A 26238-nucleotide genomic window follows, 5' to 3' on the forward strand; every position below is an offset into this window, starting at 1 on the left:
CAGTTAAACATCCCACGTGGCAGAGAGTGAAGGCAGAGATCAGTGATCACGTGGCATCGTCGTTTGCCACATCCACAAAAACTTAACACCGTCCATTTTTAAGGACTAATACTCAGAGTTTCAAAACTATAAGGACTAAAAACCATCAAAGTTCTGAGCAGGGACTAAAAACAAAATCGTCTGATAGTTCAGGGACTAAAAACATATTTAACCCTTAATTTAATCCTAATTTTTGTCAATTTTATTCAATTCAGTCTCAGTTTTCATTAATTTTGTTTAATTCAATCTAAATTTTCATTAATTTTGTTCAATTAAGTCCAATTTTTTTGTCTAAAATAAAACAATTTTATCTATTTTCAAATTGAGATTAAATTTAATTTTTATATAAACATTATACTAAACTTTTATTAAAATTCACATTTTTAATAAACATTTCGGTATAACATTTTAAGGCTTATAGTAATGTACGTCATACTATTTATAACTTAAGTGAAATGCATTATTAAAAAATATATTTTAATGATTTTTCAATTATGCGTTATGAATTAAACCAATTTTTGTAAATATTTTATTCTATATATTTGTTTTTATAAAAAGTTTCACCAATTCTTAAATATAAAACTATTTTTATTTTTAAAGCTAAGTTGTAGAAATAGAATACAATAATATAGACAAACTTATTTTTGTGCCAGAAAAAAGATAGAAAAAGTTTATTTATATATGTAACTTTTTTTTAATAAAACAAGTGATCTTATTTTTTAGATAACGATCAATTTTAATTTTAATATATTAAATTGGTTATAAATTAATTTTTATATAAATATATTTTATTGAAAAAATTATTAAGATTATGAATTTTATTACAAATTTTGTATTACATTTATATCAAAATTAAATTCGATCCCAAACGATCAAATTTCATTTAAAAGAAAAAGAATTGAATTAATAAATTTAATAAAAATTAGAATGAAATTAAATACAATAAATTTGTGACTAAATTGAATATAAAATAATGATAAATGATATTAATACTTAACACTTATAATGAGTTGACACATAATATTAACATTAACTTAAAACATAATAGGTTTAAACCTTCGGATCGTCCTCATATTTGTTGGGAAATCTTAAGTAGGTACTCGTTTTTTAAATTGCAAAATTTGGTCCATATATTTGTAAAATTGAGCCAATTTTGCCCTCTTCATTAAGTTTTGATAGACGACGTTGAAAAGTGTTGAGCTGTATTTTTTTTAAATGGTGTGACATTGTGTATTAAATTGAATGGGTCTCCACGTGAAAAAGTAAATTTTTCCACACTGCTTCTTCCTCAACTACACACTAACCCAACGAGCCACAGTGCTTCTTTCTCAACTGCACACTAACCCAACGAGCCACTAGACTTTGTTGTCTACTGGGACGAGCATTGGATGCGCGTCAGGGTTGGTGACCGCAAAGTTCATGGATCAGACTCTGGGTGGGTCCAACATTGCAAATCATGCACTAAAAAACCCTTCTTCTCGAACTTACTCTCAGGTCAATGCCGAATTCGAAATTCGATTTTTAAACCTTCTCAAACAAAATTAAAAAAAGCTATTTGTTTTTCGATGAGTAAAATCTTGGGATTTTGAAATTTGAGTAGTGGGACTGCTTACCAGGTTCGAAGATTGGTGATGATTTTTCATGGTGGCTCTTGAGATGCGAAGTGGTGGTGCTGATTTGAAGTTTGAGATTTTGGATTTTAGGGTTTATTTGCAGGTTCGATTTGCGGCTAATGCTCCCGTGGTCGACTAACGTTTCAAGGGTTTTCCTTTTGTCTAGTTCTTAATTTCTTATTTGCAGGTTGGATCAATGAAGAAGGTGTGAAGGTATTTTCAGCCCTTCCATTTCGGTGGATCCTCTCATCAAGATGCCACTCCACAGATCCTCCTCCCAAAAAAAGAGGCATTTTCACACTACAGTCACTGCCTCTGACTCTATCTACAACACGTGGCAGTGCAGAGTGATGTACTTTTGGTACAACAAATTCAAGCGTGGACCCCAGTCTGGGATGGGAGGCTTCACTCAGATCCTTCATTCTGAGAAGCCTGACCAGTTCATGGATGAGATCCCCATCTTTGTTGCTCAGCCTTTACTTGATGGGATGGATCAGGTTTTGCTTTGCTTCTTGCACAATTATGTTTTTTGGGTTCTATTGGGTGTTTTTGTTGTGTTTCCCTACTGTCACTGCGGATGTTATTCTTATGAAGTTGAAAAAATTGAACTTTTTTAAATGGGGGGGAGGTGTTCAATTTTGGAATGATTGAAAATTCTTATGAATTTGTGGGAATGGTATAACATTGTAAAAGGTTTTTAACTGTTTTCCCACAACATGGTAATATGTTGACTTTTGTTTTTTGTAATTTCAAGTGGTTGGGTTGTGTTTCTCTATCGCAATGACTGTGACTATTCAGAACAAAAGAACAAACTAATTAAGACGCAACTTGGGATTTAAGGTTTTTCTGGCTTTGGTTTGAGTTTGCAGGTTGACGAAGATAGAGAAGAAGGTTCCTGATGGGTTCTATTTTTGGTGGCGTGTTTTTTGGTTGGGTTAGAAGAAGATGGTGGATCCAACGAGTTTGACAGTGGAGAGGGTCTACAACACATAACCCATTTAATTTAAGAGTGTTTCATCCTCCACCTCCAAGATCTCATCCTTCACCTCCAAAAAATTCCACTTTTAACCTTCTGACATTTCATCATCATCTTGCACCTCCAACTTTTCCAAAACTTTATTTTTAATTTTAATAAATATTTTTTCATTTTTATTAAAAACAATCTTCACTACCTTAATAATAATTTATTTTATTTTATTTTAAAATTTAAATATTATTTAAAATAATTTTGTATTTTAATAATTATTAAAATATAATTTATATTATAATAATAGTTATATTAAAAACATAAAAATAAAATAATAAAAATAATAATAAAAATAAATTTGATTTAATATATTCAAATATATTAAATTATAATAAAATATTAAAATAAATTAAATAATTAATAAATTTTAAATAAAAATGAAAATTTTAAAAAGCTTATTTATATATTAAAATCTATAAAATATGTTAATACTTTGTTTTTTATTTAAAATTTAATAAATATTAAACTTAAATAAAAATTATAATATTATTTATTATATTTTAAAATTTTAATAATTAATAAAATATAATTTATATTTTTAAAATAGTTCTATTAAAAAAATTGAAAAATAATAACAAAAATAAAAATAAAAATAAAAATAATACTTAAAATTATATTTAATATATTTAAATATATTAAATTATATTAAAATATTAAATTGAATTTAATAATTATTAAAATTTTAAAGAAACAAAATTTTGAAAAATTTGTTAATCGGATAAATTTATCTTATATATAAATTTTAATAATTATTTAATTTAATTTAATATTTTAATATAATTTAGTATATCTAAATATTTTATTTAATATAATTTTATTTGTTATTTGATAAATCACTGTTTCAAAATTTTGTTTATTATTTAAATTTTAATAATTATGTAATTTAATTTAATATTTTAATATAATTTAATATATTTGAATATATTAAATATTTTATTTAATATAATTTATTTATTTTTATTATTTTTATTTTTAATTATTTTATTTTTATATTTTTAATATAATTATTATTTTAACATAAATCATATTTTAATAATTATTAAAATATAAAATTATATTAAATAATATTTGAATTTTAAATTTAGTTATTATTAAGGTGATATACTTTTTAACAAGAAAAAAAGAAAATAAAAATATATTTATTAAAATTAAAAATAAAATTTTGGTTTAATAGCCAATTTAGTCCCCACTTTGGTTGAAAAATCTCAATTTAGTCCCTCGTTATAAAAGTGTTTTACATTAGTCCTAACTTTTAAAATAGTGGGTCAGATTGATCCCTTTCGTTAAATATAAGTTAACGAAATTAATGGATGATGATGTGACACAGCTTAAAGCTGATGTGTTAGATTGGTCCCTCGTTAGCTTTAAGTTGTGTCACATCATCATCCATTAATTTTGTTAACTTATATTTAACAGAAAGGACCAATCTGACCCACTATTTTAAAAGTTAGGACTAATTCAAAACACTTTTATAACGAGGGACTAAATTGAGATTTTTCAATCAAAGTGAGGACTAAATTGGCTATTAAACCTAAAATTTTCTATAAAGTTAAAGGTGTAGGATAATGATGAGATGTTAAAAGGTTAAAAGTGAAATTTTTGGAGGTACAGGATGAGATCTTGGAGGTGTAGGATGAAACACTCTTAATTTAATACATAATGTCAAGTCATTTAAAAAAAAAAAAGACAACACAATATCTCTTAACACCGTTTTTCAAAACTTAATGGAGAGGGCAAAATTGACTCAATTTTACAAGTATATAGACCAAATTTTGACAGTTTAAAAAGCGAATATCCACCTAAGATTCTCAGCAAATATAAGAACGATCTGAGGGTTTAAACCAAACATAATATTAAGAACTTGACGTGTAACACTATATAACATAATATTACATGTAAATAATTTTTTAAATTAAAAAATAAATAAAATTAAAAAAATCACTAATTAATATATAACATAAAATTCACATTAATAACTTAATAGTCTAAAGTCATCAAAATTAAAAGTTTATTAAACTAAAAATAAATCACATTACATAAGACCAAATAAAATATTATTTAACTGTATATATATATATATATATATATATATATATTATTTGATGATGAGATAAAACAAAATTGAAAAAGTGTAATGTTCCCATCTCACATTCTCAACCAACGGCAATGGCAGCCTCATCCTCCTTCTCCTCCTTCCTCTCCTTTCTTCTCCCACCAAAGCCACAATCGCACCCTCCTTCCCTCGCGCGTTTCTCGCTTCGAAGCCACAAGCTCTGTGCTCAACACCAGGACCACCACTCACCGGAGCTGCCCTCGCACGTTATAATGAACCCTTCTTACGCGCACGCAAACACGCTATTCTTCCGATCTGCGTACAACGTGCAGGTGGTTGTTGACGAGAACGAGCCCGAGGAGAGGCTGCTCAACCGCTTTAGGAGAGAGGTCATGAAAGCTGGAGTCATACAAGAATGCAAGAGGAGACGCTTCTTTGAGAACAAGCAGGAGGAGAAGAAACGCAAGAACCGCGAAGCTGCTAAGCGTAAAAGCAGAAGCAGGTTATTTCCTTCCTTCCTTGTGCTTACACTCTCTTTGCATTTTAATCTCATTGTTCTTAATGAATTAACAATCATGCAGTCATGTGGACTTAAGTCTGAGTTTAGTTAGTAACAATAGTATGCAATTCATCAATCAAGTTACTTCAAATTTTAAAAGAAGTGTTTAACTTAAAAATATATTTTTAGTGGGCTTGCTTTGATGAAATATTTAGAAAATTTTCAAGAAAATGTTTAGAATTTGTTATTCTGAATACTAATATAACAACACATTATACTTTGAGGACCAAAATGGTAATTCTATTATTAATTTTCTGTTTGATATGTTATATGTTGGATTAATGTTATTAAAAGGACAACTAATTACGGATAAACCCGTTTAGTGGCCAGAGTATAATAGGATAGGATAAGATAATTATCCTCTCATGCTTTAATAAATTATTTGGTATGTCGAGTTCTTCTTATCCTATTGTCTATCTTATGTAGTGTGCCTCTTATTTATCGTGTCGGGGGAGCTGAGTTAGAAAGTAACAAGATAAGATAGTCAACCTTCTTCTTCCTGCTAGACTACTCAACCTTCATTTCAACCAGTCTCATCATCACCATCTTTATCATCAATGTCCTCATTGTCATACATATCCACCATTTTCACCATTTCTTTCATTGTCATTACCACCATCAATTTCACAACCTTTGTTGTTGTCGTCACCTCTCCATGGATATTGTCTCCTCTATACATCATCTTTGTCTCATCAACTGCCATTCTTAATAACATAGTTGCTATACTGGCCAACACAAGACGTCTTCCACCATTTTTGTCAAAAATTTTGCAACCACTTCCGCTATTTCCACTATTGTCATCATCATTGTTACCATTATTATCATTTTTATCATCACTATTGCCGTGTCATTTTCATTGCAATAACTACCAATACCTCATCACCGTCACCATTAGTGTCACCACTTAAGTTGTCGACATTGTTACTGCCAACAAATTGTCATAATGACTGCTGTTACTTCCATTATTGTTGCTACCGCTCTCACCATCATCTTCACTACTACCACTATCTTGTTATATCATTGTCATTATAACCACTACAATCGGTATCATTATCACCACTGTCACCATAACCTTCTGTTGGTACCATCTCATCATTATTACTGTTGTTATCACTACCATAATCATCATCATTGTTACCACCATCACTACAACTACCCCCACTGCAACATAAAATTATTTGGTGTTATCATTGTACACACTAAATATTAGATATGATTAATGTTTATGTTGCTTTTTTCTTATCTTTTTCGATCTTATCTTATCTTATCCTTTTATATCCTTATTACCAAACAAGCCCTTAGTTCATTTCATAATATGACAAAGAGTAGTTAGGATCTAGCTCAGTAAGATAACTGGTTTCAGGGAAGTATCACCTATCGTCATTCTTATGTTTTCTTTGAGTTGAAAGGCTAGGTAACTTAAGTAAGGCTAAGACATAGTTTTGGTCCAGAACCCTGTTTAGTGCACTCACTTTTGCTGGCAATCATGCATTCAGCACCTTTATGACTGTTGTTGGACAAAGCTTAGATGGCTCTAATTTTGAATGCGTTTTAAGTTAATTGAGCAAGATAAAATGAGTCTTTTGATATTCATCCGACGATTCTATATAGATAAATGTGTAAGGAGGATAAGTTCAAGAAGAAAGTTGGGTCAAATAGTGCTTGGTGTGAAAATAGTCTCCTGTTTTGAGTTGTGACAAGTAAAGGTATTTAGACAATATTTTTACATGGGGAGTGCAGATAAGATAATCGTAATGGGATTTTGGTTGCAATTACAATCTAGGTTATAGGATATTTGTATCAAAGTTCCCTGCTTCTCCCGCCTTATTTATCATAAATTGCTAAATTAGACTGTGATAAAAAGGCAGGTCAAAACCATTGACACACGTGGTCCCTTCAGAAAGATTGCTATTTGTCAAAATTAGGTTTCATCTTCTGGTTAGATAGTTGCCTTGAGTAAGATAATTTACTGTTTGTCTTTTCTGCATTATTTTCAGGCGCCCTCAATCAAGATTTCAAGCACAAAACAAGAACGATGTTGCAACAACCAAGAAGGTAGAGGATGATGATAACTGGGATCTTCCAGAAGTAGACGCTCCATATATTTCAACAACATGATCCACTTACATTCTGTACGATTCTTCGCATTTTATTGTGAAAGGCTTTTTACGCATGAGTTCTGTTAAGTCAAATCAATTCCTTGGACGCAGTTAGTGTAATGTTCAATTCACATTTCATTTTAAGTTATGCTATTTATTCATTTGTGCATCAAAATTTTGTTTTGGCGTTGATTTTATGAAATCTGGCCGCAGTCTGTTTTATTCTCCCTTCTTGCATCAATCTAGAGTCCCTTTATGATGTTCAGTTTTACCAGCGAGGCAAAAGTTACTTATCAGATAGGAAGAATATGTAAGAGTTCAATGCGTGGAAAATGTGTGCCAAAAGAAAATTTCTATTCACTGGACACTAAAATTTTCTTCGTCTTGAATTTCCTACTATAGCATCTTCAAAATGAGAGAGATTGGACAAGTTAGAAAAGCCAAAGTTTGCTTTAGTTTGGACTTTGGAGTATATGCATGTCATTCGAATTACTGACAATGATGTTTTTTTTATAGTAGTTAATTTCTCTGCCTTAAGCAATGCTCTTTATCATGCTTGGTTTTCCATCAATTTGAGCTGGATATGTATTTAAGATATTGCGGACCAGAGTTTTTTCCTCTAATGAGTTTACTGGAAATCCTTGACCTCATTGGAAGAAGAGTAAATTGTAGGAATAAGCTTAAATAATTATTAAGAGTGTAGTGTTTATTGCATTGGGAGAGGAAGAGTCACGAAGTTACTCTGTTATGTTTTATGGTCATTATAGTGTATTATTTGTAATGCCCAGCCTAGCAAACACTATGTCCCTGTCTCAGTTGACAAAGAAAGTCAAGTTTGACAATATGAGAGCTCTTCTTGGATCCCAAGACATTTGGGATGTTGTAGCGAATGGCTATGAAGAGTCCGCAAAGATGTAGAGCAGATAGTGGCTCAACTTGCCGCATTAAGAAAATCAAGGATGAAGGATCAATCAGCTTTGTACATACTATATCAAGTTGTTGATGAGTCTGGCTTTAAAAAGATAGTGAATGCTAAATCTTCAAGAGAAGCATGGCAGATTCTTGAGAAAGTTTACAAAGGTGATAATCATGTAAAGCAAGTTAGACTTCAAACTCTCAAAGACGAGTTTGAGAGTCTGAGATTGGAGAGTAGATAACGAGTGGCCGAGTATATATCTCGAGTGGAGGCTGTAACGAATCAACTCGGAAGAAATGTAAAGGAGTTGCCTGTCAGTCGTATTGTGGAGAATATTGTGTGTGCAATTTGAGGAGTCTAAGGACTTGGCAATGCTCTCAGTTGAAGGGCTTGCTTACTCTTTGGAGGCACATGAGCAGCGGAGGAGAATGTTGTTTGAGCGACTTGATCAAGTACTTCATGCAAAACTTGACTTGAAGGGAGGTGTTTGAAACACTCGAGGCCGAGGTGATCCTGGAGCAGAGGTTGTGGCCAAGGTGATCGTGAAGACGGAGATGAACAAATCGGGCAACAAAACTGGAGAGGTAGTAGAAAAGCGAGAGGTCGAGGAGGTCGATCTATTAATTATGGAGTAGAATGTTATAAATGTGGCAAGCATGACCACTATGCGAATGAGTGTAAATAGGCCACTATGCCTAATGTTAGTCCTATAAATTGTAAGGCTTATGAGAAATGAATATAAACAAGAAGCATATTCAGAAATATTTAAGTGAGTGTCATTTTCAAGATTGAACTGAAAAACTTAGGCATGAAAACGCAATGTAGGTAGTGCCAAAATATGGTTGTGTTTTTAGAGAGAATAATGTTTTTTTTGCTTGGAAAATAGGCAACTTGTTTTATTCATGGTTAGGATCAATTGTATGAAGTTTGGCGTATTTTTATCTTAACGGAAGAAAAATTGGGAAAAATAGGATCACTATTTCTGAAACAACCTCAAGTCAAGACTTCCAGGATTAGATAAAAGGGAAGGAGATTTAATCACTTCTATTTCACTGAAATGCCAAAGAAAATGGTCTATATATCTGGGGTAAATGTTCCAAATGTAATATTTTCCCTTCTTCGGTTCAACAACTACAAAGTGCTAAAGGAGATGTTTAGCTTTTCACTAAAGTAGTATCTAGCTAGCCTTTCTGAAATTCTTAAAAGCAGTTCATTTTATTAACTTTTTTAATTCTTTGAACTACTTTTTGGTCAAAACCACAATTGTCCTAAGCTGTTTTATTTTATAAGTTGTTTTATATTTAGAGCTTTTCCAAAATAGAAGCAGAAAAAAACCTGTTATGATGCTCCGAAGACATGGACATTAAAGCTAGACTGAGTGATAACATATCAGTTCAGCTAAACTTAAAGATTTGGATGAGGGAAAGCTTTCAAAATAGTTCCTTCTAAAACAATTGAGAACGGTATATGATTCTAAGTATGATTTCTTCTGAAGCACTTCTGCGGCCACCTCAAAGCCATTTTATCCAAAGCATTGTCCCCTGGTGCACGTTTTCTGAAGCGAATCCAATCATATAGAACAATCCTCAGGTCATGAACTTTGCTTTTTAGATCGTCACAACAGTTAGCTTGAATGGTATAAACCTCCTTGAACATATCCTTTTTTAGCTGACAAAACCCACCAAAAGAGCTTGTATTTACTAAATGAATCCGAAAGCCATACGAGTCAGCTATATCTTGCCTTGCTTTTATTGTTGTACACAAAGACTCTTCTACGGGATCGTTTGGATAAAGAATCTTGGTCAATTTCCAATAGTTGAAAAATTCGAAGGAAATGGTATTTGCTTTCAAGAAGAATATTCCCTCATCATACAGGTAACTTCCACTTTCTCCATCACTTAACTCACTACATGAAATTGTGAGTTCATCAATTGGATTTAAGTTTATCAATGGACTTCTAAGCCACAGTACATCTGGATCCTGCAAAATTAAAGTCACAATCAATTCAACTAAACTAATAACCATTCATCCATCACTTTTTACATCAAACTTGAAGATTGACAACTCTTTTCCTTGTTGAAATTTATTGAGACTCGAGAAATTATGCGAGTCTCACAAAATGTTAGAAAAGAATAGGCTGATAGCATTGTTCACAAAGCCTTACCGTGAAAATTATGTTGTAACCCAATCGAATCACTTCAAACAAGACATCCTTTCTTGTCCAAGTGAATAACTTATCAGCCGAGGTTGTCATAATGGATTGTGTTTTTGTGGCAAAATGACGCGGAAAGATGGAAGGGTGGATGCAATAGGGGTGCAAGGACCTGCAGTACTCAAAAGCTTGGAGGTCCATGGCTATGATTACTAAGTGATTCACTAACCTTTGAGTCCCTTCACCTGATTTGAAGCTTTGTAGTAAAATTTCAAGGAGAGATCCTGGACTTGCCAATGATTCATCTACCATTGTTAGAATAACAGTTCTGTCTGGCATCGTAGCTCTCCTCAGCGTATCCCCTAATTTTTCATTCTCTGGGTCGTACTGATAGGGAAGTAATAACAAATTAACCCAGAATCCAAAATTATTTTGATGATCTAGTCAGTGTTTGCTTTCATTGATATTGCAGTAATTAATCAGCCTTTCAGGTCCATTCAATTACATATCAATACATTATTAAAGAAGTTTGACTGCTATATAGTGTAAGAACAAAATTATGATGATGTAAAAAAAGTCCACTCACCTATAAAAGAAATTTGAATCCTAATTAGATGAAAATGTTAGTAAAAGTTATAATACTTTGTTAAAAACAGGAATGCATGTATGTGTCTGAATTCAATCAAATCAAATACTTTGTCAATCTTTCATTCTTACTAATATCATTTTTAATTATTCAATTAATATCAAACGTTAAATGTATTTACAATTTATCAATATGAAAATTTCTTTCAATTAAATTATTTGTTATTTATAAAATGAAATCTATTAAATGTTTTATATTTTTATATTTCCATTTAATTTTTTGTTTTGGAAAAATACCTATGAATTAAATTCTTTATACCTTATATGTTTATATTTATAAATAAAATTTGATTATATTACATTCACAATTAATTAGTTTTGTATCATCATTCAATCTGCACACAGACAAAAGATTCTGGAATTAATTAATACAAAGAGACTAAAAAAATCAAATATATCAAATCAAGGGGCGTGCAATAAGAATCCCTAACGACGAAAAGGATAACCATATAATGTTTTTTGGTTATTCTATGGCTTCATACAAAAACAATAAATTTCCCTAGTACGCTGCAACGTTAGTACTTGACTTAAAAACAGAAGACAAAATATACTCGATTTTTTTTCTTAATTTGGATTATATAAATGAGTGTAACTCTGCTACTGTTTCACCTTTAAAATGGTACAATTAAGTGCCTTAAAACAATTTCTTCACACACATAAAACTAATCCACAAATTTTATATAAGAGAAATTAAACATGTATCACCGAAACCAATCACCTATTGCTACCAAACAAAACTCCAATACCTCTACTGATTGGAGGAAACGTTGTGTTAATTTATGTATGTATGATGCTAATTGACAGAAACAAAGCTAAAAGGAATCTACAGAGTGCTTACAGTTGATGAATGCCTGAACAGAAGCATACTTTCATGTGATCTAGGGTAGTGATATAGAAGGAGGCATACCAGCACGATGAAGAAAGCTAAGAGAGAAAGATACACAGAATTTCTCAATCTGGATGCTCTCATCCTTCAAAATGCAAATGGGTAGACCTACTTAATCTTGAAAGTTGATCTCACGTTTATCAAGTGCTGTGAAAAAGAAACCAATGAATGTGTTGAGAGAAGATCCCTTTGCATGAAAAGCCAGAATCAGGGAGATTTGAGAAAATCACATTATACAAATTATATATGCTCAAATGGGTTGACATGTTGAGTGAATTCAATAGGCAAAACAATAAAGAAAAAGTTAAAAATAAATGCTAATAAATATATTTAACTATCCAATTAAACACTTTGTCCGTTTCAGGTTTTGAGAAATCTGATATGCTTTCGAAATTTGGCTTTATTATGGTAACTTTTGTTGCTTAGGTGACCCCATGTGGATGCAATGGATGCATCTTCTTCATCCCCCTAAGAAAAAGGATTACCAAAATCAGGATCTTTTACAGTCATTGCTAGATACACCACCCCCTTTGGTTTGCTTTACATAATAAATAACACATTTCTCTTTCTCACTCACCTCTATCTCTCTATCTATATGTAATACTCCCTCCACTCACCACAATGACCACTTCTTTTTAGTCATTTTAAAAAAATATATACAATTTTATATCAATTCAAAACTATTTTATATATGATGTTATACTATATATACTTTTATATATACTAAGAAGTGGATCACTTAAATATGTTTATATCATTTTGCAATTTTGACTTAAACAATCCACATGAAGTTATAACACCTATTAAATTGATAAAATTCTCATTTTTTATAAACTTATTTATTATTTACAGTGTTTTATGCAAGCTAAAAGGTATAATTGATGACTCTACAAGTAATAACCTTTGAAAGAGAAAAAGGTTTAAAACGTATATAGTACAGGTTGATTCTAGTTAAATATTCATTTATGAAATATAACAGCTTTTAATGCAATTAATAATTTATTGAATGCCATTTTATAATTCTCTTTCAGTTTAGTCTTTAGTAACATTGAGTATGATTTACGCGAACTTGTTATCAATAAAAGTAATATTTTAATATGTATTTCACAGATATAAAGACTTAAATATGTTTTTAGTTCCTAAACTATTGGCCCGTTTCTGGTTTTTGTCCCTTTTTTAAAATAAGGTACAATTTGGTCCTCATTCTTTTCAAAATTTTGGTTTTAGTCCTCGAAAACTAACACCGTTAAAAAAAATGTGGTAGTTTTCGAGGACTAAAACCAAAGTTTCAAGGACTAAAACTAGAGTTTCGAAAAGAATGAGGACCAAATTGTAACTTATTTTGAAAGAGGGACGAAAACCAGAAACGGTCAATAGTTTAGGGACTAAAAACATATTTAACCCTAATATAAATAACTTTCTTTAATTATAAAAACTGATCGGATTTATATTATTCATAATAAAATATTAATTTTATTGATTATATGCTCTTGTAAACAAAATATCATTCTGCATTCTATTACCTTCCATAAAATCTCACCGTTCTGATTAAAACATGTTTTTAAATAGTTTCCACAATTAGCTAGCATCTATCTATCTATATTACACTACTAACAATATTATTTCTTTTGCTTTTCAATGTTTATTCAACAAGATATAATTGATTTGGAAAAATTCATCATTAATTAAAATATATTTTACCTAAATGAACGAGTCTGGTACCTATCAGTTTCACATATCATACTAATTTAATATTTAATATAAAAAAATATACTATCAAAAGGATAAAAACTAAATGCTTAACATAAGAATAGGTAATTTAATACGAAGGGAGACCATTATTAAAAATATTTATTTTTTTATTAAATAAAGTTTTATTTTCATTTAAACTTTCAATAATTCTACAATTAACTTATGAGGTGTGCTGATGGAACACAAAATAGTTTTCTTATAACTTATTTATAAATTAATATTTGTAATTAAAGTTTTAAAAAGTAATCAAGATACTTAATGAATGTTGTTAATTTAACTCTTATTGTGAAATCGAATGTATCTTGTAAAGTTTTATTTCACTTAGTAAACTTCTCATTATCCGGTATTTCTATCGAAAGGTGGAAAGTCTCTAAAAAATTTTCGCTCAAGTTAGTAGTAATTAGAGAATCTAATCAAATCTGAATTAATACAAAAAGTAAAATCAAAGTATGATTAAAATAATATTTTTATTGATCATGAGTCACAATTATGAGTTCATTGGCTCATAGGTCCAATAACTAGTTTACTTGTAGAAAACTGTACCTGCTTTTGGCTAAGTTATCTAATTTGAGAAGGTCACCGGAAGATACAAAGAGGTACCAAGTGCATTGTAAATATAAGAATTGTGGGTGGTTTATGGGTTTCTTTTATAAAAAGAGGTTTTATTCACAAGTAATATGTGGTTTAATTGATAAGAGATTGTAGTGGTGTATTAAAGGTCACGTCTTCTAATTCTAAGTAGTGTGTCAGGTTTAGGATGGTTCCATGGTTGTTATTTGCAGTTTTGCTTGCTGACAAAAAAAAGGTATTATACTATCTTATTGGAATCAAATTTTTTGATTTGATGATCTTGGAGTTTCCAACTAATTGAAACTGGTTAAGCATGTTGAAATTAGTGGCTTTGGGTTGGTGTTGCTGTCTTGAGTTCTAAATTAGTTGGAGTAAATTCCCTAAGCTTGTTTATGAGTATAATTTAGTTTATAGGTGTTTAATGCCTAAGTTTAGAACATGAAGTGATATGTTTTAACTGCTGGAATGAATGATATTGGGTTGAGTTTTGGATGCAGGGCATTGACTCCACTAACTCTGCGTGACAGAGGTGAGGTGAGTGTGTTTGATTACTAGTTAGTGAGTAATAGAGTCATGGAACAGGAATGGTCTAAGTGCGAAAACTATGGTTTCATGTAGGACCTGGTCTAAGTGCCTATAATATGTTTATGTAGCTCACTGGTGTAGAAGGGTTGGCTAAAGGTAAGGTAAATTGTTTAAAGGGTGAACGGCTACTTAAGTGAAGGGTTTAAGGTTAGATAATGTTTCGGTAAATATTTTTGGGATCAAGAGACTAACCTGCTGACGTGTCTTTTCCGTTTCCAAGCACCTGGATCGTCTGCCTTTCTTCACCCTAAACCGCTCGGTCACCTTCAATCTACTGTTGTTGCCCGATCGTTATTGGTGTGGACTAATCGGTCTCTTTCTGGACGAGGGGGGGCAAAAGGCACTCCGACGTCCAAGTTAGGTGTGTGATTTGAAGAGTGTTGGCTCTTAATTGAATGCTTAGTGAACGGTTGTCACTATTTGAGTATTTGAGAATGGGTTGAGTGTGAGTGAAACGTATTAGAGTATGAATTGAGCGTACCTGGCGTTTGGCCTCGACCTTATATTTATAAGTTGTCTCATGGACCTAATCTAGCACGGATCAAATAAAATAAAAACAGACTAAAATATAAATAGACTTACCTAAAAATCCGGTTGGTTGTTTATAACCTGCTTATTAGTATCTTTAATTAGATATTCTTTGATTTTATTATCTGCTGGACTATTGGCCCAATAATAGGTTAAGCGTTGGCCCAATTGCGGCCCAATCTTTGACCCGGTTAACCGTAGCGGATGGACCCAACGACCCTGAGTGGATGGACCGAACGGTGCTGAATGTTGACCGTTCGGTCTACCCTAGGTACGATACATATGCCCCCCAAGTCGGAGTTAAGCGTTCGGCTTTAGCCGTAGTTAACTATGGACTTATGAGTTTGAGGGACGTTTTTTTTAGTCGTTCTTCACCTATGACGGGATTTATGAGTTCTCCTTTTGAACTTTGCCATGAACCGAGCGGTAAATGATGGGAGTCCTTTTTAGAACTTTTTCTCATTTGATCAGTGACTGATATTATCCAGCTTACCTGTTCTAAGGGAAAATAAAAACTGAATATGAACTGTCAAAAGAATGTGAACCACTAGACTAACCCATTTTATAAGGTCGAATAGCCAAGCAGGGGAGATCGCTCGGTTAAAGATGCTCAAATGAGAGTGATTGTTCCTCAGCTCTTTGTTTTTGGCCTAGGAGTTCCTGGAGAACTTCCCAGTAGACGAGAGTGACCGTCCGTGGCCCAGGAGTTCCTGGAGAATCTCCCAGTAGACGAGATTGACCGTCCGTGGCCCAAGAGTTCCTAGAGAACTTACCAGTAGGCGAGAGTGACCGTTTGTGGCCCAGGAGTTCCTGAAGAACTTCCCAGTAGACGTTAATGACTGTCCGTGGACCAGGAGTTCCTAGAGAATCTCCCAATAGACGAAATTGACCGTCTGTGGCCCAAGAGTTCTTGGAGAACTTCCCAGTAGACGAGAGTAACCGTCCGTGGCCCAGGAGTTCCTGAAGAATCTCCTAGTAGACAAGATTTGTGAGGAAGAATGGTTGAATGCCTGAACACTTGACGCCATGGAGGATGAACGGTAAAGGCCGAGTTGCCGAATACATGTGAGGGCTGATGGTCGAGTACCTGTGAGGCCGAATACTTGAATACTTGAGGCACGGAAGGCCGAATAGTAGAGGCCGAGTGGTCGATCACCTGTGAGGCCGGATGGCCAGGCACCTGTGAGGCCGGATGGCCAGACACCTGTGAGGTCGGATGGTCGAGCACCTGTGAGGCCAGATGGCCAAGCACCTGAGAGAACGGATGGCCGAGCACCTAAGAGAACGGATGACCGAGCACCATTAGAGGCCGGATGGCCGAGCACTTGTGAGGCAGGATGGCTGAGCACCATTAGAGGCCAGATGGCTAAGCACCTGCAAGGCCGGATGACCGAGTACCTTTGAGGCCGGATGGCCGAGTACCTTTGAGGCGGAATGACCGAATGTTTGAACACTTGAGGCCATGGAAGGTCGAGCGGTTGAGGACATTCCTTATCAAGCGGTAAGCTCTCGTTTGATCAAATGGCTTGTACATCGGGTCCTATCACCGGATAACCAAGCAAGTAAGATCGCTCGGTCTGGAATCCATATTAAGATATGTCATGGGTGAGTTGTAGGTGCTTTACTGTCCTCCAACTCGGTTGAGGCTTGAATAAGAACCAAGTTTTCATGTATCGCTATGGCGATTTCGATTGCGGAGGCAATGGAGGTTGCTTTGTCCTCTGATTTCCTGCAGGTTTTAGTCGCGATGGAGAAAATGTGATTTGTGCGAATTGGTTGTCAGCGCTGATTTCCCGATTTGGGGCTAAGAACCACCAGAAAAATATTGTGATTAACTAGGTTATGTACTTTGTATCTGAAACTGTATTAGCAAAAGGGTAATGGGTATTGGGTCTGCTGCCGACGAGGGTGATGATGTCGCAGCGGAAGAGCATCGCAGCGTGACTAATTCCTTCGCCGTCAAATTCGTGGCGAACTTGCTCGCCAAAGGGATTGCCATTGTAAATGCGGAAATTGTGGTCAGTGGCGGGGACAAAAACCATATGAAGGAGAGATCGGAAGAGTGGAGGTTGTCGCGATTGATATTTTCTTTGAAGAAGATCGATCGGGGTCGTTGCCTTCGGTAGCGTCGAGGTCCTCCGTAGGTTGTCCAAGTCTTTCGGTACAACTCGTATAGATGAAGAGGTTAATCCCGCGTGGAGAGGATGTAGGAGGGCGTTTTTAGAGCGTCGCGCGAAAGAGAAAAGATAAATTCTCTAATGAAGACCCATCCCAATTTGCAAGGGGAGAACTTCATCCTTGGCCCACAATGGCAATTCAAGATAATGGAAAACCAATTATCCTTTCCAAGAGCTTCGCTGCAAAATTTGAGTTCCATCTTAAGCACATGAACTTGTTATATTAAATAGTTGTAATATCTATTATCAATTAAATAGTTGTTCATATGAAATACTCATATATCAAAAGTACTTATCTTTTGATGAAATTTTACGCAAAGATGATGATTCATGTGTGTAGCGCTTTGATGAGAATTCTTGTTGTTGATCCGAAGTAGCGATGTCGAGACCGAGCGCTAGTCCTAGTTCCTTGTGGTTTCAGTGGGATGCCCCCCGACCCCACGGTGAGCGCCAAAATGTTTCGGTAAATATTTTCGGGACCGAGAGACTAACCTGCTGACATGTCTTTCCCGCTTCCGAGCACCTGGATTGTTTGCCTTTCTTCACCCTAAACCGCTCGGTCACCTTCAATCTACTATTGTTGCCTGATCGGTATTGGTGTGGACCGATCGGTCTCCTTCTGGACGAGAGGGGAGGTACCTGTAAAAGGCACTATGACGCCCAAGTTAGGCGTGTGATTTGAAGAGTGCTGGCTCTTAATTGAATGCTTAGTGAACGATTGTCACTATTTGAGTATTTGAGAATGGGTTTAGTGTGAGTGAAACGTATTAGAGTATGAATTGAGTGTATCTGGCGTTTGGCCTCGACCTTATATTTATAAGCTGTCTCATGGACCTAATCTAGCACGGATCCAATAAAATAAAAACAGACTAAAATATAAACAGACTTACCAAAAAATCTGGTTGGTTGTTTATAATCTGCTTATCAGTATCTTTAATTAGATATTTTTTGATTTTATCATTTGTTGGACTATTGGCCCAATAATAACTTAAGCGTTGGCCCAATTGCGGCCCAATCTTTGACCCGGTTAACCGTAGCAGATGGACCCAACAGCCATGAGTGGATGGACCGAACGGTGCTGAATGCTGACTGTTCGGTCTACCCTAGGTACGATACAGATAACAACAAATAGTAAAAGGGCTCTATGACAGTAAGAAATTACGTCAATTTAAGCGAAAGTTTAGAGGTTGGCCTACAACATTAAAGTACTCATTTTGGCAATTGTTAGTGGTTTAGTTAAATGGGCAATTCAGTCTAGAGGTTTCAACTTTAGGTCTGATTAGAAAAATAGTTTTAGTTGGGTCCTTTACAGTAGGGTTTTAGTGGTTACTCGACATTGTCAAATTGTCCAGATTGGCTTCAATAGATGGTCACATTTTGCAGAATTAAGTTACTTAACTTAACTTCATAGGTTTGTTCAAAATAGTCCTAATTGTTAGTAATCTAAAGGTAGTCGTGCAGTTTGAAAATGTTCATTTCATTGTGGATGAATTAGAGAAAATTTGTATTCTTTCAGAGGTTGTTTATATAACATTAGAACTACATAGTTAGTATTAGGGTAAACTCAAATGTGATAGATTTAATTGCCTTGTTTATTTCTTGATGAGTTTTGTCAGTTTTGGGTGGTCAGTAGATTAATATAGTGGTTATTAGACAATAATAAAGAATAAATGATGTCTTAATGGTAGAATTTATGGTTTTATAGGTGAAAAGCCAATATGTAAGTCTATAAATTGTAAGTGTCTTATTGACACATAGTGTGGAAAACACTATAAGTATATTCAGAAATATCTAAGTGAGTGTCATTTGTTAATAAATTGGCATCAGAGCTGAGAAAGTCTGAGTGTCCAAGTGAGAAAGAGATAGTGAGAGAAAGATGATCAGCCTAGCAAATAGTGTGTATCTGTCTCAGTTGACAAAGAAAGACAACTTTGACAATTTAAGTGTGCAGATGAGATCTCTTATAGGATTCCAAGATGTGTGTCGGATGTTGTTGTGAATGGCGATGAAGAGCCCGTGGTAGATGTAGAGCAGATAATGGCACAAGTTTCTGCATTAAAAAAATCACTGGGGAAGGATCAATCAACCTTATACATATTGTATTGAGCTGTTATTGAATCTGGCTTTGAGAAGATAGTGAATGTTAAATCTTCAAGAGAAACATGACATATTCTTGGGAAAGTTTACAAAGGCGATAACCTTGTAAAGCAAATTATACTTCAAACTCTCAAAGGTGGTTTGAGAGTATAACTTCTCCCATTATCTTAGGGATGGGTCATTCTTTTATAGCTTTTATCTTCTCAGGATCAACATTCACTCCCTCTTTCCCAACCTTGAATCCAAGAAAAATAACTTTATCTTAACAAAAAGTGCATTTATCAAAGTTGACAAAAAGATGATGTTCCCTAAGAAGAATAAAAACTTACCTAAGATGGTCAAGATGTTTATGAAGACCTTTACTAAGATGTCATCAAAGTAGACCACAATCAACCTCCCTATGCATTTTCTTAGGACATGTTTCATTAACCTTGAAGGTGTTAGACGCATTGGTCAAACCAAATGACATGACTAACCATTAAAATGATTAACTAATATATATATATATATATATATATATATATATATATATATATATATTATAACACAAATTATATCAGTGTAAATTAATAAATAAATTATAGTCAATATTAAATTATATATTATATAATTTATTTAATAACATAATAATAAATATGATATAAAAATATTAAAAATTATAATATATTACACTATCTATTAAAATATATAATTTTATATTTGTACATAAATGATATTCTTTATAAAAGTTAACTAAAGTCTTGTACTGGGGTCAAACTCACATTAACTCTAACCTTAACCCACTTAAGATGAGACTTTGGGGGTTGAAACTTTTTTTGGATCCATATAAGGGAGGCCTCCTAAAAAGAGCCTTTTCCAGGATGGGTTAGGATTGACCCATGGGTCATGGGTCAATTTGATACTTGTAGGAGGATGGGATGAGTCTTGTTAACAATTTACAGTTTATAATTTCTATATGGCTATCAAACCTAAGTAAAGCTTCATTTCTTTCAATGGAAAAAAAAAACAGAGAAAAGAAACAAAAATAAGTCCATGAAATGAAAGCCCTAAATGCAAAAGAATGTTTCTTCTTGCACCTTCACAATCTCGTCCTCACCTCCAACTTTTTTTCCAATTCTAACTTTGCCCTTCTGCCACTTCTCACAATTGAATAAGAATCTTTGACCAAAAATATTCTTTTGTGCATTTTAAATTGTGAACCCTAATTTGAACTCACATCTTCTCCGAGAGACTCCTTAGTTTCTCTTCCCTCGCGCCTCCCTTTCTTGTTTTCTTTTGCGAATGTTCCAGTGTTAGTGCGATAACATAGTGGTAGTGTGGTACTCTTTGTTGGTGGTAGTGTGGTGGTTTTCCTCTCGCATATTCTTCGTGGTTGTTGTTGTATAAAAGGTGACAAAATCACGAACAATATTTCCTGAGGCGTGTATAAAAAGGTCTCTAAAAAGAGTATAAAATAAACCCAAAATATTTCTAGAAAAGAAAAAGAGAAAAAGGATGAAACTAAGAAGAAAAGAGAATGAGAGAAGATTGATTTTGATGTGATTTTCGGAATAGAGAAAGGCCTCTATTTATAGGGCTAGAAGGGGAGAATAGAATAATAGAATTTTGAACGTTGCAGCACTTAATAAATTTTTGAATGTTGTAGTGAACATTGTAAAGCTACCATTCTTTCGAAATAAAAAATAATTAATATTTTACAAAAATCCCACACTTTTTTTAAAAGAGAGTTGAAACAAAACTCTTCGATCCAAATAGTTCTGATGATTAAACAAACATTAAAAGAAAGATAAGAATTTTTGTCCAAGGTCTCATAGGATGTAATGCACCAGATTTGGTATAGCAAGCTATATGAACCAGTCTTAGATTGAGAAACTTAACACACAATAACAAGTTATATGAACCAAAGACACTTGACGTGTGTTAGAGGTTCATCAATCACAATACACCCTCACAATCCTTGTTATTATCGTTGTGTTGCGCTTACTAGGCAATGCATGTGCCCGATATTCATGAGTGCTCTAGAGATCATGCCAAGATCTCATGCCAAGATCTCATGTAAGTGGCCCCAATCGACACTCATATAGGTGATTTCATCAAGTGTATGCTGCAAATCATACATCAGCCATAAGAGATATGAAAAATCATTTAAAACTTTGTTTAGGCTAAAATTCTTTCACAACATAGAATTTTAATGACAAAGTTTTAGCCTCTCAATAATGTAGTCTCTAGAACTTTCACACACATCATAGGAAAGGACATAATTGGTTAAAATCAATTTAGTACAGTCATAACTAACAAGTGACTTGTTTTTACCTATATGAACCTTATTCATGGAATTTCCAATTACAAAGGTTGGGTTACCATCACTTGTTTGTTTGCAAGTGGCCTAAGTCTCATTCCCCTCGATGTTTCTAATATAATTTATCTTCCCAGGGGTTTTGTTAGAGGATATGCTAGATTTCGTTCTGACTTCACATAATTAATGGAAATAGTTTCACTCTTTAGTAGCTGCTTCGCCAAATTATGTCTTAATTGTATATGTTTATTCTTTCCATTATAATTCGTGCTTTTAGTTATAGATTTTGTCGATTGGCAATACAATGTATTGACACTGATGGGGTTGGTTTCATTCCTAGTGGAATGTTCGCTAGGAAGTTTTTCAACCACTTAGCCTCATTACAAGTCATCTCAAGAGCAACAAACTCAGATTTCATTGTTGATCTTGCAATAATTGTTTGCCTAGCTGATCTCCATGTAATCGCACCACCCTCAAGTGCGAATACATAACCACTAGTGGATTTTGTCTTATCTGAATCACAGATCCAGTTAGCATCATTGTACCCTTCTAGTACAGCGAGAAATCCACTATATTCATAAGCCTAGCAAGTGCATCCCAATGTTCTTGATTTGGACATTGAGAGTACCTACTTAGTCTACCTACTGAATAAGCAATATCAGGTCTAGAGAACCTCATCAAGTGTAGTAAACTCCCAATTATCTAGGCATACTAAGGCTGAGATATAAATTCTCCTTTATTTTTCATTAAGTTAGAATTAGCATCATAAGGGGTACTCACTAGTTTTAGGTCATAACAACCAAACTTCTTAAGAAGTTTCTCAATGTATTGTTCTTGGGATAGTAATATAATGTCTCATTTGCTTATGATTCTAATACGTAAAATCACATTGGCTTCACCCACGTCTTTCATTTCAAAATTTGATCCTAAAAGCAATTTAGTTCTGGCGACAATCTCATTGCATGTACCAAAGATTAACATTTCATCCACATACAAGCATATAATGACACAACCATCATTTTTAAATTTAGAGTACACACATTTATCAGCATCATTAGGTGAAAAACCATCACAAAGCAACACATTATCAAGTTTTTCATGCTATTGTTTTGGTGCTTGTTTCAACTCATACAAATATTTCAAGAGTTTGCATACTTTATACTCTTAACTAGGAGCAACATACCCTTGAAGTTGAGTCATATAAATTTCCTCCTTCAAGTCACCATTCAAAAAGGTTGTTTTAACATCCATTTGGTGTATCATTATCTTATGGATGGTTGTTAGAGCTAACAACACTCAAATGAAGGAAATCCTAATCACAAGAGAAAAAGTATCAAAGTAATCTATGTTGAGTTTTTGAGTAAAACCTTTTGCTACTAATATTGCCTTATACTTCTCTATGGATCCATCACGGTGATACTTTTTCTTAAAGATCCACTTACAACCAATGAGTTTGATCCTTTAGGCAAATCTACTAAAGTCCAAGTATTGTTTTTCTAAATTGATTTAATTTCAGTCTTGATGGTCTTATCCTACTATTTTGCATCAAGAGCACTAGTATCTTCTACAAAGTTTGTTGGATCATTATCAACAAGATAAGTATAAAATTCATCTCCAAAGTAAGTTTGTTTTCTCTGTCTTTTACTTCTTCTCAAATTCTCATTCATGGTATCACTATTATTATTATCATCAACACATTGAGACATCTCACTAACCTTTAAGGGAAACACATGTTTAAAAAACTCAACATTTTTCGTCTCCATTATAGAATTTCTCTCAAGCATGTTACTTTTAAGAACTAGAAACCTATAGGTAGCACTATGTTTAACATAGCCTAAGAACATGCAATCAGAGATTTTAGAGCTTATTTTCCTTTTCTTAGGATCGGGTAATATCACCTTAGCTAGGCACCCCTGACTGTGGTGTAGTGCATGATGGCCTGACTTTCCACATACGAAACAATTTTGTTTCTTCTTAAAGGTGGGTTTATATTCATTGGGATGAGATTTAAGAAAATTATTTTTCTTTCTGTGACCAAGTTTGTGTTTAGGTTTGTGTTCGTACCTTTTACGAGTAGGTTTTACTTCTACCATATTTGCTTTTATAGATAAAGCTTTGGCCTTTGTCGTAGCAGACTCCTTCCTGTTGGTATCTTCAATAATTATGTGTGTAATAAGTTCTAGTAGACCATCAATATGTGTTTGTGTTTCAATTGTTGTTTGTCATCTGTCCAAGATGGTGACAATTTCTCTATCAGAAGTTTTGAATCAAATTCATCCGGTAGAAGAATATTCTTTGCTTTGATATCTTCGAGCAGCTTGTGGTATTCATTGATTTGAGTTTTTATGTCCTTGTCTTCAATCATCTCCCAACGGTAGTTTCCTATGATGAATCTTTGTCTCAAGACATCTTCGACAATGTATTTGAGAATCAACGAGTCCCAAATGTCTTTTACTTCCTTGTAGGAGCAATACACATTGAACAAATCATTAGAAAAGGCACGAAGCAAAGTGTGTTGGCATACCTTGTTCGCGTAAGTCCACTCTTCAACTAGTTTTGAGTTTCAAGGAATACTTGAGCCGGGCTTCGAAGATGAAAGAGCAGCAACAACTCCATACATGTCTAAAAGGGTGGACACGCATTCTTGCCAACACAAAAAGTTTTGTCCAGAGAAAGCCTTGACTTTTGACACGTCTGGAATGATTTCGCGAAGACCGTTTGAGTTTCGAAAATAATGGTTTGGCTCTCTGAAGTCATGTTGTTAATGCAACCATAAGTTCTTAAGATTGTTGTATAAAAGCTGACAAAATCACGGACAATATTTCCTGAGACGTGTGTTTCATTGTTCTTAAGGACTTATCCACGGTGTATTGCACAAGTCCCCTAGGATACAACAGGAATTTCCTAAAAATTTCCGAGGATCTCAATATTAACAAGGATATCTAAAAAGAGTATAAATTAAACCCAAAATATTTTTAGAAAAGGAAAAGAGAAAAAGGATGAAACTAAGAAGAAAAGAGAATGAGAGAATATTGATTTTGATGTGATTTTCGGAATGGAGAAAGATCTCTATTTATGGAGTTAGAAGGGAAGAATAAAATAATAAAACTTTTGAACGTTGCAGCACTTAATAAATTTTTGAACGTTGTAGTGAACGTTGCAAAGCTAATGTTCTTTTGCAATAAAAAATAATTAGTATTTTACAATAGTTGTGCTCTAAAGGTTGGTTTCCTTCCCCTCCTCTTTTGCTCATTCATCTTGTTCATGGTTGTGTGGTGGATTGAAATGTATGCTCATTTATGGTTGTGCTGAAAATGTATATGCTAGATTGGATTGAAATTTTGTAGATAGATAATATATGTAAAATGCAGGATGGAGGCTTAAAAGTCGTAACCATATTTCGAAATATAGTTAAGGCTTTACCAGCTTTTGAAAGCCGATTAAGACCTCACCGAAATTCAAAATACCTCGAAACCTTAATCAGTTTTTGAAAGTCGACGAAGCCTTAACCATATTTCAAAACACGTTGAACTCTTAACCGACTTTCGAAAGCCGACAAGTCTTTAACCGACTTTTACCAACTTTCGAAAGCCAGTTAAGAATTTTTTAAACTTCAAATTTGACTTTGGTCTCAAACCTCAAAAAAGAAATTACTCCGACCAATAACTAAATGATAGAAACTACGACCATCACAACAACCAGCACTAGGATCACCACCACTTTACCATAATGCACAATGGAATACAAAAGAAAGTAAGAAAATAGAAAATGTTGACAACTTTTTGATAATAGACTATGTGTCACTATTTTATTGGTCTATATATTTAAAACGGACCAATCACGAGCTATCAGACAACTGGTTGTAAAAAAATTGTCATGTTAAAAAAACATTTTCTAAAAAATATATACTACCATTACGAGTAGCCACTTATTGATTGATGTGTAACAATTTTAAACATGTGACATGTTTTACACTCTAATTGACAACATTGGTAGTCCCCACCAAACAAATTATGTGCTTGTTCTTATGGCCCAATCATTATTTGTATTGTGCAACCTTCACCAATCTTACATGTATACGCAACAATGTTGTGCACGGAATGTTTGGAAAAAGGCTCTCAAAAAGACACCATTGGTACCTTCTTTTTAATCCTAAACCTAATATAATTAAAAAGTGTTTTCTATTTCTTTAGAATGGTTCTCGAAATCATGGTCAGATTGATTATGCTTATAGTAAGTATTTT

At 33.6% G+C, this 26238-nt stretch overlaps 2 protein-coding genes across 2 annotated transcripts; one reads left to right on the forward strand and one right to left on the reverse strand.

The window, feature by feature from the left end:
* Positions 1-4793: 4793 nt before the first annotated feature.
* On the forward strand, positions 4794-7551 carry GHS1 (Ribosomal protein S21 family protein). The gene is made up of 2 exons (XM_047325487.2): positions 4794-5234; positions 7289-7551. Exons 1-2 carry the CDS (start codon positions 4846-4848, stop codon positions 7407-7409), a joined length of 510 nt encoding a protein of 169 aa, XP_047181443.2. The 5' UTR covers positions 4794-4845; the 3' UTR covers positions 7410-7551.
* A 2093-nt stretch (positions 7552-9644) lies between these two features.
* On the reverse strand, positions 9645-12187 carry LOC124847896 (Nucleotide-diphospho-sugar transferase family protein). Its single transcript, XM_088116726.1, has 3 exons — positions 11942-12187; positions 10471-10845; positions 9645-10286 (listed from the first exon to the last, which is right to left on the reverse strand). Exons 1-3 carry the CDS (start codon positions 12071-12073, stop codon positions 9780-9782), a joined length of 1014 nt encoding a protein of 337 aa, XP_087972852.1. The 5' UTR covers positions 12074-12187; the 3' UTR covers positions 9645-9779.
* Between the last annotated feature and the right edge of the window lie 14051 nt (positions 12188-26238).

This window comes from Vigna umbellata, chromosome 5 (genome assembly GCF_029865625.1).
Source record: "Vigna umbellata cultivar VRB3 chromosome 5, Vumbellata_1.0, whole genome shotgun sequence".
Classification (NCBI taxonomy): Eukaryota; Viridiplantae; Streptophyta; class Magnoliopsida; order Fabales; family Fabaceae; genus Vigna; species Vigna umbellata.

Excerpts from the sequence above, each read along its gene's own strand:
- GHS1 (XM_047325487.2), top strand. The coding sequence starts at position 4,846 with ATGGCAGCCTCATCCTCCTTCTCCTCCTTCCTCTCCTTTCTTCTCCCA. Across the intron at positions 5,235-7,288 it reads AAGCGTAAAAGCAGAAGCAG|GCGCCCTCAATCAAGATTTC; the intron begins GTTATTTCCTTC and ends CATTATTTTCAG.
- LOC124847896 (XM_088116726.1), bottom strand. The coding sequence starts at position 12,073 with ATGAGAGCATCCAGATTGAGAAATTCTGTGTATCTTTCTCTCTTAGCT. Across the intron at positions 10,846-11,941 it reads TGTTCAGGCATTCATCAACT|TACGACCCAGAGAATGAAAA; the intron begins GTAAGCACTCTG and ends CTTCCCTATCAG. Across the intron at positions 10,287-10,470 it reads GTTACAACATAATTTTCACG|GATCCAGATGTACTGTGGCT; the intron begins GTAAGGCTTTGT and ends TTAATTTTGCAG.